At 46.3% G+C, this 15521-nt stretch overlaps 2 protein-coding genes across 4 annotated transcripts in view; one reads left to right on the forward strand and one right to left on the reverse strand.

The window, feature by feature from the left end:
* Positions 1 to 224: 224 nt before the first annotated feature.
* On the reverse strand, positions 225 to 13712 carry GPR137C (G protein-coupled receptor 137C). Of its 2 annotated transcripts, XM_069951197.1 has the most exons (7): positions 13136 to 13709; positions 9370 to 9413; positions 8353 to 8575; positions 7326 to 7475; positions 7018 to 7143; positions 6823 to 6947; positions 225 to 5361 (listed from the first exon to the last, which is right to left on the reverse strand). In XM_069951197.1, exons 1-7 carry the CDS (start codon positions 13451 to 13453, stop codon positions 5220 to 5222), a joined length of 1128 nt encoding a protein of 375 aa, XP_069807298.1. In that variant the 5' UTR covers positions 13454 to 13709; the 3' UTR covers positions 225 to 5219. The 2 variants fall into 2 exon arrangements, with proteins under 2 accessions (XP_069807298.1, XP_069807299.1); XM_069951198.1 differs by lacking the exon at positions 7326 to 7475 and having other exon boundaries at positions 13136 to 13712.
* A 107-nt stretch (positions 13713 to 13819) lies between these two features.
* The window catches only part of TXNDC16 (thioredoxin domain containing 16), a 33656-nt gene continuing 31954 nt past the window's right edge, over positions 13820 to 15521 (forward strand). The window contains exons 1-2 of one of the 2 annotated variants that reach the window (XM_069951194.1): positions 13820 to 13955; positions 14384 to 14448. The gene's annotated coding sequence lies outside the window, so the exon portion shown is untranslated. The remainder of the gene's footprint in view (positions 13956 to 14383; positions 14449 to 15521) is intronic. The other variant, XM_069951196.1, reaches the window with a different exon arrangement.

Raw genomic sequence — 15521 nt, forward strand, 5'->3', positions numbered from 1 at the left:
ATGTTTGATAAATCTCCCCCAACATCTATACACACCTCCTAAAATACTCTGTGCTGCTGGAGACTGTTTGTTTCTTCCACTGTGGGTCATATGTGTGTGTGCAGGCGCCCAACATACAGGGACTATTGGGAGGTGTAGCATCTTCCCAGTACATTATCACCCCCATCCTCTTGCATCATAGGCCATACTGAAGCAAATACACACACACGACTGTTTTAGTGCAGATAAGTTTTATTTCAGTACGGTAGTGCTTCATTACAGGTTTAGTGAAATTACTCAGTACATTCATCGGCCACTGCAGGCTAAAACCAGCAAGTAGAAAACACTGGTAAAAACCTCTGCTAGCAGAGGGCTGACAACATTAGTTTGTTGCTGGCAGTCACAGGGTTAAACAACATCTTAATAAAACACTAAGCCTAAAAAAAAATTATGGAGGCGGGGCAGGAGGCGGTCTCCCCAGCAGCCAATCAGCTCTTATTTAACATGCACTAAAGCCCCATCTGGAATCTGATTGGCTGCCATTAGACTCCACCCTTCCCTTGTGCCAATCAGAAAAAAAGGAGGCCTGTTTTCTACAGGACCACAAGAAATGGCTACCACCGCTCTACGGAGAACAGTGCTATAAACCTGCCGACAATTAAAAACTAGTACACAGAATTGTACAATTATTTCCTTAATAGCAGGAGGGGCCGTTATGGAAATAAGAAAAACACTTTATTCAAAAAATATACACACCCTTGAACTCTGCTCTTAAAGTGCATTAGAACATATAGGGGTAAGAAGCCAATTCAAAGTCTTTGGCGACAACCTATTATAACACGACACGCTCCAGTCTGAACGGAGCGCATCTAAAAGACGCAATGACTGGTCCGCTCAGGCGTGTGCCGCGTTCCATCCACACAGACATCACAGCCTAGTGCAACGATTAGAAAAACTGTGCAGAGAGGGGGTTCACTTGTCTGAGGAGACGCCGCACCCCCTCTTATATTAGGACTTATTATTGCTAGCCTACATCAATGAGAATATAACTAGCAAACAACTAAAGTGAAACTCCGCCTAAGAGTAACAGGACACAGACTGCAAGCTGCTGTTACCAGATCCTTCGGACACCTTCTTTAATCACAATTGTATACATGTCCTTCAGTTAACCAGAGTTGGAAAAAGCACCCCCAAAAATAGCACCATCCCTGTCTCCAGGTCATGTGCAGTATTACAGCTCAACTCCATTCACTTCAATAGAACAGAGTTGCAATACCCAAACCAAGAGAAAGAGTGGAGTCATTTCTGGGAGAAAGCAGCCACATATTTTAATCATGGATAATCCCTTTAAGTATCACTTGTCTTCCAGCAGCTTGCAGACACAAGGCAGTGCTTCACTTTTAAAATGTTTGCTAGCGATTGAAGATTTTATATATTTTTGGTGATCATGAGGCCACGTCCTATGAAAGGGAACATTGCCATAATTTCCGGCTGGTGGGACACCAAAATTAGTTGGCATTACCCACACAGACCCTTCACATTATATGGATGTTCTTGTATTAAACTGTATTACATGGCCTGATAATATGGGGAAGTGAGAAATAGATCAATGGATAGAAGAAAAAAAAAATTTAGAGGGTGGAACAAGACAAAGATGTGCAAATTATTCTCCAGGTATAAAAAAAATTAGAGACTACAGCAAGAACCGCAATACTCTGCAGAATTACAGAGGTCCTCCTGAATATTGGTAGCACTGCTAGGATCACTTGTAACTTACCCCAATTTAAAGGGGGATGTACATCAGAAAAAAATTTCACTTCCCCAACTTGTACACAGGTTGTGTGTTGTATTGCAGCCCCATTCCCCTGGCTGCCACTTAGGGTGCGTTTACAGAGATATTTATGACAGATTTTGGAAGCCAAAGCCAGGAATGGATTTGAAAAAGGATAGATCCCAGTTTTTCCTTTATGTCCTGATCCCTGTTTATAGTCTGTTCCTAGTTTTGGCTTCAAAGATCTGTCAGATAAATCTGTCTGTAACCACACCCTACACACACCAATGATCCATGTCCCATGGTACAGCTTAGATGCCACTGGCACCCATGTGACCTCTTCAGCTCAGGTTGGAAGTCAGGGTCTTCAGTACATCTCTATGAGGATGATCTCAGAAATGCATTGGAGACCCTTACTTTTATTCTACAGGTCTAGTGAAGGCCAGAAGGTGTGTGGGAGGAGCAGTGATGTCACGGCCAGTGGGGTGTGATCAGTGCCGTAGGATGGAAATAAAGCCATGCCACAGGACACCAATCATAGGTTAGTTGCTTGCAGTTGGGGGAAACAAAATAATTGCTGCTAAAGGGGCTATCCAGTGCTACAGTGGCCACTTTCCCCCTACTGTTGGCTCCAGATTGGGTGGGGTTTTGAAACTCAGTTCCATTGACGTAAATGGAGCTTAATTGCAAACCACACTTTAAGCTGTGATACCAGTCTCCCTATAAACAGGAGTGCTGCCCTTCCTGGAAAGTTACCAGGTTTCCCCAATTCTGAGCTCAGCAGCTGCTGTAACACAAGACGGAGGAGCCATAACAAATGGAGTCTGGGCTTCTTTAGTACAGTCCAACATGGTGCCAGGCAAGGACTTAGGGCCCTATTACACCAACAGATTATCTGAGATTTTTTTTTTTTTTTTTTGAGCCAAAACCAGGAATGGACTATATAAGACTGAGATTTCTCCTCTTTTAAAAAAATCTGCGAGATAATCTGTTGGTGTAATGGGGCCCTAAGGCTTAGATACTTTACTGTAGATACTTAGTGCCTCCACCTCCATGAAGGCACCCGATTATCTGCAGGGACACACACAGGCCTCTCTCCCCCACAGGCCTCTCTCCCCCACACAAGCAGCTGACATGAAGGCGGCCGTTGTACACAGCACAATGCAGGATTTGTTCATTTGTTTGCATTGCAGAATTTCTAGGAACTTTTAGTAATCGGTTAACAAGTTATATATGGAAATTTATACCACGATGGGGGAGATAAGATTATCCATGGTGCGGATAGTACATGCAATCAAAACCCCAACAGCCAAATCACATGGCCTGTATGCAAGTTGCATGTGCACCATGGGACCCCTTATCCACACGCTGCTGTAATGGTCAGACATATCCAATGAGTCTATAGGTCTGCTCACTGCATGATACAGAAGGAGTCTATGCAGCCAGGGAAGGAAGTTATACTGCACAGTTCTAATACATCAGGGATGAGGAGCAGTCAGGCCCTCCAGCTATTGCAAAACCACAATTGTAATCATGCCTGGATGATCTTTATTAGACCTTCACATGTATAACGCTGAATTACATTGCCATCCTAGGACACAGGCATCAAAGCTCTGGCCCCACAGGCATGATGGGAATTGTAGTTCTGTAACAGCTGGAAACATGCAGGTTTGACACCTGGGAGTAGAGATGGGATACTGTTTAGTGAAGAGTAACCATAGGATGTAGCAGTCAGTATATGGCTCATACCAGGACGGGGTGGGTGGTTAGTTCATGGTGGGCACTTATTGCCTATCATAGCTCTGGATGCTTCTATAAAATCCCAGCTGTCACAACTACAACTTTTATCATGCCCTAACCACCAAAACCAAAGTTGTAGTTTTGCATTAACTGATTATTATATCTGCACAGATAAATGTAATACCCAAGTGGTTAAAGGGACCTTAAGAGTCCTTGTAAAAAAACACTGGGTAACTTTTAATGGGGGAACAGATCCTCTCCCCACCACCCACAGGGACAGGACTGGTAACCATAGCCACTTCCCCTAGACTATTTTATTTTAACCTGTTGCAGAAACAGTGACACCCCGGTCCTCAGGTTATGTGCAGCTTTACAATTCACCTTCATCCACTTCAATGGAACGGAGCTGGAAAACCCACACCCAAACAGCAAGAGAGGTACTGTTTCTGGAAGAAAGTGGCCATGTTATTCTAAACCTGGATAATCCCCTTCAATCTAACTGCCTTCAGCCACCACTAGAGGGAGCTTCCTGCATACTGTGGTGGTATGGACTGCAATATATGATTGTATGCTCCCTATGGTGGTGGCTGCAGTTGTAAAGTAGTATATAAAAAAACAAAAAAAAAAACAAAACTCTTGCAAAACAGTACCACCCCTGTTTATGAAGGTTAACTGTAACACCCTTTACAACCTGAGCTGCAAAACACACCCAAACGGAGGACAGGAGTGATGTTTCTGGAAGAAAGTGGCTATGTTTTTCCAAGTCCGGACAACCCCTTTAAATGGGTTATACAGTGCTTTAAAAATGTGGCTACTTTTGCACCACTCTTGTCTCCAGATTGGGTGGGGTTTGAAGTAAATTGAGGTTAATTACAAATCACACCTTAACAGGAGACAAGAGTAGGGGGAAAAGCAGCCATGTTTTTGTAGCGCTGGATAACCCCTTTAATGTAAGCCTAATCTGGTTTTTACAGTGCGCAGTTGACATCTGTATCCATGCAGGAGACTATGTCCAACTATGGGAAGTAAGTAAGTGCCCCCTAGTGGTGAGATTGCACTATGCAGCTCAGAGAATCAGAGAATTCAGCTTATCACTAGATGATTTTTTTTTTTTTCTTTCCATACATCACCAATTCATCTGATGGGTAATCGGACCACCACGGTCTACCAATAATTCTACAAACACCTCCTAGTCTTGAAAGCGTTCATAGCAGACAGTATCCATATTATTAACTTGCCACAGATCCAAGTTGGTTGCTCCTCCATTTTATTGTAGCATAAATTGAAAAAAAAAAAAAAAGTTAAAAGTTTGTAGGCAAGTTACTAGTGAAGAACATGGACCTCATTCATCCCTCTGAAGAATTCGTCTGCAACAATGATTTTCGGCATTTTTAATCTTTTTTTGGTTTGTCGTGTCTGGAGATGTAAGAATCCATCTTATCCACATGAAACATTAAAGTGTGCAAAAAAACCCTGCACGGTTAAGCGATTCCTTTAGCGAGAGCTGCCGGCTGCCATTCCGCTCCTGAAGACCTCTCTAGTACCACAGCAAGTCTTAAGGACGAACGTATCCAAGACTAAATGACAGTCTTGAAAAAAAAACAAAAAAAAAACCGGAATGTGTATTCGCAGAGGCGGCGTTAACGTAAACATAAGGTATTGGACGCGCCTTACGGTGTCCTAACAGATGGCTGCAGAAGGTGCACATGTAACTGTCCTGACAGTAGGGTCACGCCAGTGTATTGCCTCCACATGTGAACAGGATGGGGGTCCCTGATGCCGGCTCACTCAGTAGAGGGGGCGCCAGTGCACAGCTGCTGGTCGGACATATTGCTCCATACCATCCAGAGGACTTCGGAGTTGATGACAAGCTGGAGGATAAGAGATAAAGTCAGTATATACTAGTCACAATCCGTAACAACTGATGTGCAATCCTGTACCCACTAATTCTAATAACTTTTTTCATGCTGTAGTTCATTCTGTAGTGTGAACCCACCCTTAAAGGGGTATTTCTAACCAAGAGCATTATCCCCATCCATAACAGATCTGGGAAACCCCCCTCAGATGCAATCAGCCCACAATGAATGGAGTTCAGGGTGCCTGCACAGAGATTACAAGGTGCCTTTTCAAGCGGATCCCTGACCAGTTCCATGGCATGAACTTGAGGGCAAGTAGGTGCCCCCCCTCCTCATGTGAACATACACTATTTACTGCTCACTCCCTGCTCCTGCACAGTACTTTACAGCAACACATACACTTTACTGAACTAGGTTTAATGGGTGTTTAACTAGATTTACAAGGGACACTGCCCCTGCCCACAGTACCTGTCCCAGACCAAGAAATACACAGATCTAGAGTTTGCTGCAGCCCTCTTCTCCAGGAACTCCCTCTATTGTCTAAAGGGATACACCTTTAAGTTTTACATGCACTTTTTAATGCAACCATTACACATTTTATATCAAAAGGAAACTTTCCAGGTGGCACAACTTACTATATGTTCATTGTTTTCAACAAGGGGTAAAAATCTATTCTGTAGAGCAGGGATGTAGAACATTTAGCCCTCAATGCATTGTAAAACTACAGTTCCCATCATGTCTGGACAGCCAAAGTATCACTGGAATAGTTTAAAACGGACATTTGACTTAAACATAAAGCCTTATAGGTTGCTGCCCATGGTGACACCAACAATTCCTTCCATACTTAGCTATTCAGTCTCCTTGCCCTAGTTCTGAGGTGCTGTTCTGTTGAAAATTCTCCATCACCCCCTTCTCCAAAGACAGCTGATGTAAACAAGTCCCTGGCAGGCTGTATCTGCAACATTGTAGCTTCGTAATGCTGGGAGGATTAATCTGAGGTCAAGTTGCTGATAAACCTGATGGGATTAACCCTCCTTGCAAATTTACTACAAAGTTGCAGATAGGGACTTGTTTACATCAGCTGTCTCAGAAGGGAGGGGGGAGATTGAGAAAAGCTCACACAGATTTTTGTGTCTTCAACAGAAAGCAGTAGCTCAGAACTGGGAGAAGACCAAATAGATAAGTATGGAGTGAATTGTTAGTTTCACCATGGGCAGCAACATATGAAGTTATGTTTTAGCAGAATGCCCCTTTATGGTGCGTTCACACCTACAGGATCTGCAGCTGATTTTCTGCAGCAGATTTTATTTCAGTAATTGAACACAGCATCAAATCTGCTGCAGATCCTGTAGGTGTGAACGCACCCTTAAGTCGAGGACTGAAAGTTCCCTATGCATGCTGTAGAGCCAAGGGTTTAAAAAACAAAACAGTATTTTCCTCTGATGGTTTGCCTATAGTAAGTGGCTGGGGTCTCACCTTCCTCTCTCCGCTCTGGCACCCGCCAGTCTCGGCAAGTCATCGTCACTGTCATATCTTCTAGGATTGTCGAAAAAGTAAGCTCTTGAGCCAAAGCTGTGACTATTCACCATGCCAGCTGGTTCCTGCAAGAATAGAGACTGTGCTCAGCGTGGCATTCAGGAGAGCATTATCGGCCGCGGCGTGTGAACTCACCAGGTTTTGGCTCAGCTTCTTAGCCCGGAAGAAGTACACCATCAGGCTCATTGGCAGGAACTCGCAGATCAGGAGAATAATCCCAAAGATGAGATATTCCAGGCTATCAGTCTCTTCTGTAACAGCCTGGAGGGGATGGATACGTTACATGCATTAGCTCCTGTACTGATCATTGTAGCCCCCTCTATTACTGCCTCAACATATACAAAGACAATAAGCCACATAAATCCACTAAAATGTTTCCAATAAGTAGCGACCCCATAATCCGGCATTGTATCCTTATAGACATAGCATTGCAGATAACTCACATGATCAGAGATCCCGCTCCAGCCGTAGCTGAAAGGACTTGGCTTGTTTTCTGGCTGGATGGAAACCACCACCAAGTTGTACAAGGCTCTCAGAATATAGAGAACGCTTATAACCGAGCCGGTGACCACCGCCAGGCTTCCAGAGGTGCCCTAGACAACAGACAGGTATATAGGCAATTAAAGGGTAGTCTCCTGGGGGTGAATATTAAAGGGTACTCTAGTACTGGTTTTAGAAAGTTGTATAGATTTGTAATATACTTCTATTTAAAAATCTCAAGTCTTCCAGTACTTATCAGCTGTTGTATGTCCTGCAGGAAGTGGTGTATTCTTTCTAGTCTGACAGTGCTCTCTGCTGCCACCTCTGTCCATGTCAGGAACTGTCCAGAGCAGCAGCAAATCCTCATAGAAAACCTCTCCTGCTCTGGACAGTTCCTGACATGGACAGAGGTGGCAGCAGAGAGCACTGTCAGACATGAAAAAATACCCCACTTCCTGCAGGACATACAACAGCTGATAAGTACTGGAAAGCTGGAAACTTTTTAAATTAAAGTAAAATTATAAATCTATACAGCCTTCTGAAACCACTTTATTTGAAAGATTGTCACTGGAGTACCCCTTTAGGCCTTTAAAAGCTGCATATCCTTGTTATTCCCTCCCCTTGCCAGTGGTTTTAATGTTATGGCTGATTACATAATATACAAAACAGTCACCTATATTGTACATCCCAGGGTTACATACTATATTTAGCTGTAGGACTTTGTTCGCCTGACAGATTCCGAGAAGTCTTGGAATATTTTATTTCCATGTCTACTAATGCAGTTAGTCACACAGTCACAGATTTAAAGGGGAAGTCCTACATAAAGCTCTACTACAGTGTGTATTACTGACTTTACAGCAACACAGATCCAACTGCATAGGTGATGGAGTTTATGCCCTATACGACTTTCTGGATCCAATTAGCTGCTGAACGCCGCTAGGTCCCCATGATAACACTGACAGTCAAGACAGTAAATAGCTGAGCTCTTACCTTTGATTCTAAGTAGACGTACGCAGGAGACATGTTGGCAATCCTATAGGCGTTATTGGCCAGGGAGATGGAACAGGCGGCAAAGAGACAGTCACTAAATATCAGCCTGATCATGGTGATCCATCCGTGCTGCTCGTCGGCCCCGTCACCCAGCAATATACAAGACAGGTTCACGATTAGGAAGGCGAGACTAGTGAGAAGAAAGCCAAAGTGTAGAGGGATCCTGTACAGGGAAGACAAAGGAGTAGGATCAGCTCAGGGTCAGGAGAAAGCAGAGTATAGGGGGATTCCCTCCCAATATAACAGGGAAACAAGAGAGTAATGAAACCCCTTCAGCTATTCCTTTATGAGACAAGAGGCCACCAACTCCTGGCTGAAATAACCTGCCCAGGTCGTCAAGCCAAGATGGAGAGCACTTAAAGGGATTGTGTGCTTTAATTTTTCATCGTTTTATTTGTTAACTAAAATGCATAAAGGCCTAAGTAGAAAAAAAAAATAAAAAAAAATAAAAAAAATGTATCCTTACCTCTCTGCGCTCCCCTGATGTCACAGAGAAACTCTTTTCAGGAGTGACAGCCCGCTCAGCCAATCACCAGCTGTGGGGCTGTCAATGACTGGCTGAGCAGTGTGTCACACCCGAGAAGAGTTTGTCTTGGAAGTGCAGGCTCTGCAGTTAGCTGGGGACACCAGAAGAGGACAGAGGGAGCATGGAGAGGTAAGGATAACAGGTTTGTTGTTTTATATGCACCAGTATATTTACCAGATGCCAGATGACCCCTTTAAGCAAAACAGGTTACCCCAAAGCAAAAAAGGCCACACCCCTGAGGGGGGGGGGGACTTGTTCTCCTTGACGAGATCCGGAAGTATATACAATGCAGCTTTTCACCAGAAGGAAGGTAGTACTAGAGGTAGCCTGACTTAGAGGCGTTATCTCAAGATTATAACACGGACATCTTAAAGGGGATCTGTCTTTAAAACATCTATAATACAGTAAGACTGTCAGATCTATATACTCACTTGTATCTATTGAATTCTGGGGAGCAGCGGGCTTTAAAAATAACCTGTGACGGGAGAAGAGACAACATTAGTCGACAGTCACAAGACCTCTACATGGTTGGGTGCTACAGGATCTATGGTTAGTGTGCCGGGGACCACTAGATCTTGTGGAATGTGGCTTTAAAGGGGTTATCCAGCCCTACAAAAACATGGCCACTTTTCCCCCCTCTCTTGTCTCCAGGTCAGGTGTGGTTTGCAACTAAGCTCCATTTACTTCAATGGAACCGAGTCCCAAACCCCACCCATTCTGGAGACAAGAGAGGGGGGAAAGTGGCCATGTTTTTGTAGCGCTGGATAACCCCTTTAAGGCTGCAGCCATTGGCCCCTTAGCACTGACTCCTGCAGAGAATATGGTCATGATGGACAGGACACACAGTCTATCACGGCTCCTGTGCGAGTGCTGATGCCTCCTCATTACTTACAGGATCAGCATGTTTGGTAGCAGCTTGTCCTATTGACATCGCAATACCACCTATGTACAGGTGTGGCGCTGTTTCAGATAGAAGCAGCCATGGTTTTTTTTGTAATCCTGTAGAATCCAATACACATTAGAGCAGGGGTAGTGAACCTTGGCTCTCCAGCTGTTCCGAAACTACAACTCCCATCATGCCTGGACAGCTAAAGCTTTGGCTGTCCAGGCATAATGGGAGTCATAATTTGACAGCCTGAGAGCCAAGGTTCCCTACCCCTGCATTACAGCATCCACTAAAATAAGCCTGTGTGCCTACTCATGGCATGACTTGTAGGGCGGTATGGATTTGCAACTAATGCAGAACTACAACTCCCAGCAGGTTGGAGTTTACCATTTAGTATGCGGCTACTGCTGTCCCTTAAAGGGGTACTTCCAGTGAGTTGTTTTTTGTTGCAATCAGTGCCAGAAAGTTATAAAGATTTGTAATTTACTTAGTCTCCAGTCTTTCAGTACTTACCAGCTGCTGTATGTCCTGCAAGAAGTGGTGTCTTACTTTCAAACTGGCACAGTGCTCTCTGCTGCCCCCTCTGTCCATGTCAGGAACTGTCCAGAGCAGGAGAGGTTTTCTATGAGGATTTGCTGCTGCTCTGGACAGTTCCTGACATGGACAGAGGTGGCAGCAGAGAGCACTGTGTCAGACTGGAAAGAATACACCACTTCCTGCAGGACATGCAGCAGCTGGTAAGTACTGGAAGACAGACTATTAAAAATAAATAAAAAATAAATAACTTTCTGCCACCAGTTAATTAGAATTTTGGCTGGAGTTCCCTAGGAGTAGTGCATTCCTAAGACTACTATAGCAGTGCTCGAAAACTACATCTCCCAGCATGCCCTGACACTGATGGCTGTCGGGGCCTGCTGGGAGCTGTAGTTTAACAGGTGAAGAGCCAAGGGTTAGCACCCGGTGTACAGTAACAATGTAGCTTATTGTGCAGAGTTGTGGAAAACCTCCGACCCATCACCGATCCATTGTTGCACCATTAACCATTTAGCTGCCACAAAGCGACCAGCTCTAAGCATTGACGTCTACCATGACGGACACAAAATCCCTGCGTTCAGCACCTGGAAGAGCACAATGGAGGAGGGAAGAAGAATACAGATCCTGAGGGTGACGTAATGCTGGCAGAGAGCCGACCGTACCCATCGAGGGGGATCACAGTCACTGCCAGGGAGACTATGGGGAGTACAGGGACCTCATCCCATTATAGGATCTGCTGAGGAGGGGATGTATTCTATAAGATAGGGGGCTGCACAGACTGTTATAGAGGTGAAGGGGGTCTACAGCTCCCCCTACCTCAGACCTAAAAGGGACTAACCCTTAAAGTATTTGGGTGATGAGCGGTGGTGCCTGGTCATGTGACCAAGAAGTCACGTCACCTACTGCCCTTCTACCAAGTGACAAGCTCAGCTCTGCTACACAGGACCAGTGTAATCCCGGCCATCACATCGCAGGCAGCTGTATGAGGAGCCGAGAGCATCACTATAAAGGAAACAAGGAGCAGACGAGCCCCCCAGAGAGGCGGCGCAGCAGCTGAGGCCCCTCAGACATAACTCAGCATCTATCACACCATGAATAAGCAGCCAGGAGCTACACAGGGAGGAGGGGGTTAACCGATGAGCTCACCCTCTGCTGCACAGATTCACCTGGTGTTACTGGAGAAGCAATACGCCCCCTGCAGGCCAGAGAGCAAACACTCACCAGGGAGGGGGCAAAGGGTTAAAGAGTGACATCACCAAGTGCTGCATACAGGGGAAAGCAGAACTCATCTAAGGAGATCAGGGTGACCTCTGCAGGTCAGAGGGGGAACTGCACCAAGGCTTTGCTGGAATATTATATATATATATATATATATATATATATATATATATATATATATATATATATATATATATATATATATATATATTATATATTTTTTTTATTTATTTATTTTTTCTGCTATCACAGAGGTAATGAAATACTACCGCACAGACAGTAGAGGGGAGCACAGCGCCTCCAACAGGCCGCAGGGTGTAGAGATGGGAAAACAAGCTCACATAACTGCAGGAGGTAGAGTTAACTAGAGATATCACCCATAGGAAACAGTATCACCGCACTGATGCTAGAGGGTAGCAGAACGCCCCCAACAGGGCACCACAGGACAGACAACACGGCTGCATGCAGTAAAGGGTTAAGTGTCATCACCCAAAGATACAGACAAGATCAATGTATACTGCTCCAGAGTAGACAGGTTTACCCAAGACATGCACGCCCCCTGCGGGCCACTGAAATAACTGCAGGGAATAGAGTAAACTAGTGACATCACCTATAGGAAACAATCACTGCACTGATACTACAGGGGTGCACACACGCCCCCCACAGGCCACAGGGTGAACAAGCAGAGGAACTCACATTTACCAAGGGACAGAAGAGGAACAAGTCTACAAAGCTGCAGCAAATAAGGGGTTAAGCAGTGACATCACCCATACAAAGATATATGTTACTAAAGGGGGGTTTAATGGCCCTAACAAACTGCTGGGGGACATACACCTACTACTGCCCCCTGCAGGTTACAGGAACAAGCTCATAAGTAGGGAATAAAGGGTTAAGTAATGACATCATCCATAGGAAGCAAGCAATATCATTGCATGGAGCAGCACACCCTCAACAGGCTAAAGGGGGTAACACACTCACTGCTGCACAGATTTACCTGGGAGCAGGCACGCCCCCTGCTGACCACAGGAGGAACAGACACACAAAGCTGCAGGAACAACAAGCATTGCAGTGTACTGAGACTGGAGGAACACGCCCCCAACAGGCCACAGGAGGAACAACAAGCACTGCAGTGTACTGAGACTGGAGGAACACGCCCCCAACAGGCCACAGGAGGAGCAACAAGCATTGCAGTGCACTGACAATGGAGTAACACGCCCCCAACAGGCCACAGGAGGAACACTCACTGCTGCAGGGACTAGAGGGTATCTGTACAATACTACAAGAGGGGAAGCACACGCCCCCAACAGGCCACAGAATGAACAGCAGCAGCAGTGCTGCAGGGTAACCTGGGACCAGACACGCCCCCTGCAGGGAGTTAAGGGTTAAGCAGTGACGTCACCCCCTTCTGCACTGTAGAAAACAAGAAGTTCTCCATGAATAAGGAGACGGCAGCAGCAGCTTAGTCTATCCCTGACAGAGCGCCCCCTGCAGGCCGAGAGCAGGTACTGCACCCCCTGTGAATAAACAAGTCAGCAGAGACGCCCCCTATCAGCACTCACCTGCGAAAAATAGAGGTTGAGGAGACAGAGGGTGAAGAACTGCAGGCAGATGGGGGAGCAGTAGAGCAGCCAGTGAGGGAAGGGCTGCAGGCCATTAGCCTGGGCACAGTTAGTCAGGTAGAAGGAGAACAGGACGGTCCTGAAGCCAGCCCAGAGCAGGCACAGGAAGAGCAGCAGGCTCTGGTAGCTGAGTCTCTTCTGCTTGTAGTGCAGCAGCAGCCAGAGCTGCACATAGACCAAGAGGAAGAGCAGGGAGCACAGCACCGTGCACAGCACCGTCAGCCCCAGCTCCAGTGCCCAGGGGATGGCGGCTGTCATGGTGAGTCACAGCATTGCCCCGAGCCCGGGCTCCATCTCTCCAAAACAACTCCACTGGAAGACATCAGCTGAGCCCGACCATTTCAGGCACTCTGCCTGCAGCTGATTGGCGACTCCCAGTCCCGCCCGCTCTAGTTTCTGCTTTCTTATAGGACGCGCCATCTGTCAATCATAATAACCCGGACCGGCCTCTCCAGAGCATGGACAGGGCTGACAGGTGATTGGAAGGAGAAAACCCCGCCCATTAGAGGAAAAGGTTATGATTGGCTGGGTATGACGTCTGTCACTCCTTTGTCTAGGCTTAGGATCTGCCCACTGCCGGTTGGTGGTTGGTCCGGGGTGATCGCTATGGCGACGGTGTGGGCGGAGCTTGTAGGTGGCGCTGCTGGGGACAGCTGTCAGGCTGGGAGGTAGTGGTACCCGGGCGGCGGAGGAGGCAGGAAGTGGTGGTAACAGCCAGGAACTACATATCCCATCATGCCCTGCAGCTTGCTTCTTGCAGGTCAGTAACCAGCAGTACTATTCACTACTGTATAGCAATATGTAGCACAGATCTCCATCCTGCGGTCCCCAGCTGTTCAGAACTACAATTCCCATCATTCCCTGCTGAATGATGTCAGGGCATGCTGGGAGTTGTAGTTTAGTGACAGCTGAGGAACCACAGATTGCCTAATGCTGCTCTATGGCAAAACATTGCAGTCATCTCCATAGTGTGCAAATCCTGGAGCATGCTGGGAGTTGTAGTTTAGTGACAGCTGGAGATCACTACTGCATGGGTCTTCTAGTCATTGATGCGGTGTCACCATATATCAGTTTGGGGGGCTTGTAGGAGTCCCAGTATATAAGTGTGTGTATGGTGGAGTTCCCCTTTAAGCTGTCTTGTTGTTACTGCTCTGTACATCACATTGATACTTTGTTTCTGTTTTGTAGCAGGCGGCTGAGTAATGGCGGACGTGACACAGGTGTAGCGCCCTGTTTACATTAGTGCTGCGCAGGTAGGTAAAGTTCACAGACGCGGCCGGAGGGTAAAGTATAGAGACTGATCCGGGGCCTGAGGCAGATAAGAGGCGTCTCCTGCACGGATTATGGACTCTCTTATCCTTGTTACTTACAATAAGGAAGTGTCTGTGGGTAAAGGCTCATATGGTTTGAGATAAAACTGGGAGGGTCCTGAGATGCGGAGGACTCTTACTGTCTCCTATTCATTTCAGTCAGGGAAACACAACTGTGCACGCCCACAGATGCAGGGAAGAGCATGATCACAGATAAAGGGATGAGCATGCCCACAGGTACAGGGATAAGCATGCCCACAGATGCAGGGAAGAGCATGATCACAGATAGAGGGATGAGCACGCCCACAGATATAGGGATGAGCATGCCCACAGATATAGGGATGAGCATGCCCACATATATAGGGATGAGCATGCCAACAGATATAGGGATGAGCATGCCCACATATATAGGGATGAGCATGCCCACAGATATAGGGATGAGCATGCCCACAGGTACAGGGATAAGCATGCCCACAGATGCAGGGAAGAGCCTGATCACAGATACAGGATCAGTATGCCCACAGGTACAGGGATGAGCATGTCCACAGATATAGGGATGAGCATGCCCACATATATAGGGATGGGCATGATCACAGATACAGGGATGAGCATGATCACAAATACAGGGATGAGTATACCCACAGATGCAGGGATGAGCATGCCCACAGATATAGGGATGAGCATGCCCACATATACAGGGATGAGCACGCCCACAGATATAGGGATGAGCATGCCCACAGATATAGGGATGAGCATGATCACAGATAAAGGGATGAGCACGCCCACAGGTACAGGGATAAGCATGTCCACAGATATAGGGAAGAGCATGATCACAGATAAAGGATGAGCACACCCACAGATATAGGGATGAACATGCCCACAGCTACAGGGATGAGTATGATCACAGGTTCAGGGATGGGCATACTATAAAATTAGAGGAATGAAGATGCCCACGGGTACAAGAATAAGCATGCCCACAGGTATAGGGATGAGCATGTCCACAGGTATAGTGATGA

Source organism: Dendropsophus ebraccatus, chromosome 13 (genome assembly GCF_027789765.1).
Source record: "Dendropsophus ebraccatus isolate aDenEbr1 chromosome 13, aDenEbr1.pat, whole genome shotgun sequence".
Classification (NCBI taxonomy): Eukaryota; Metazoa; Chordata; class Amphibia; order Anura; family Hylidae; genus Dendropsophus; species Dendropsophus ebraccatus.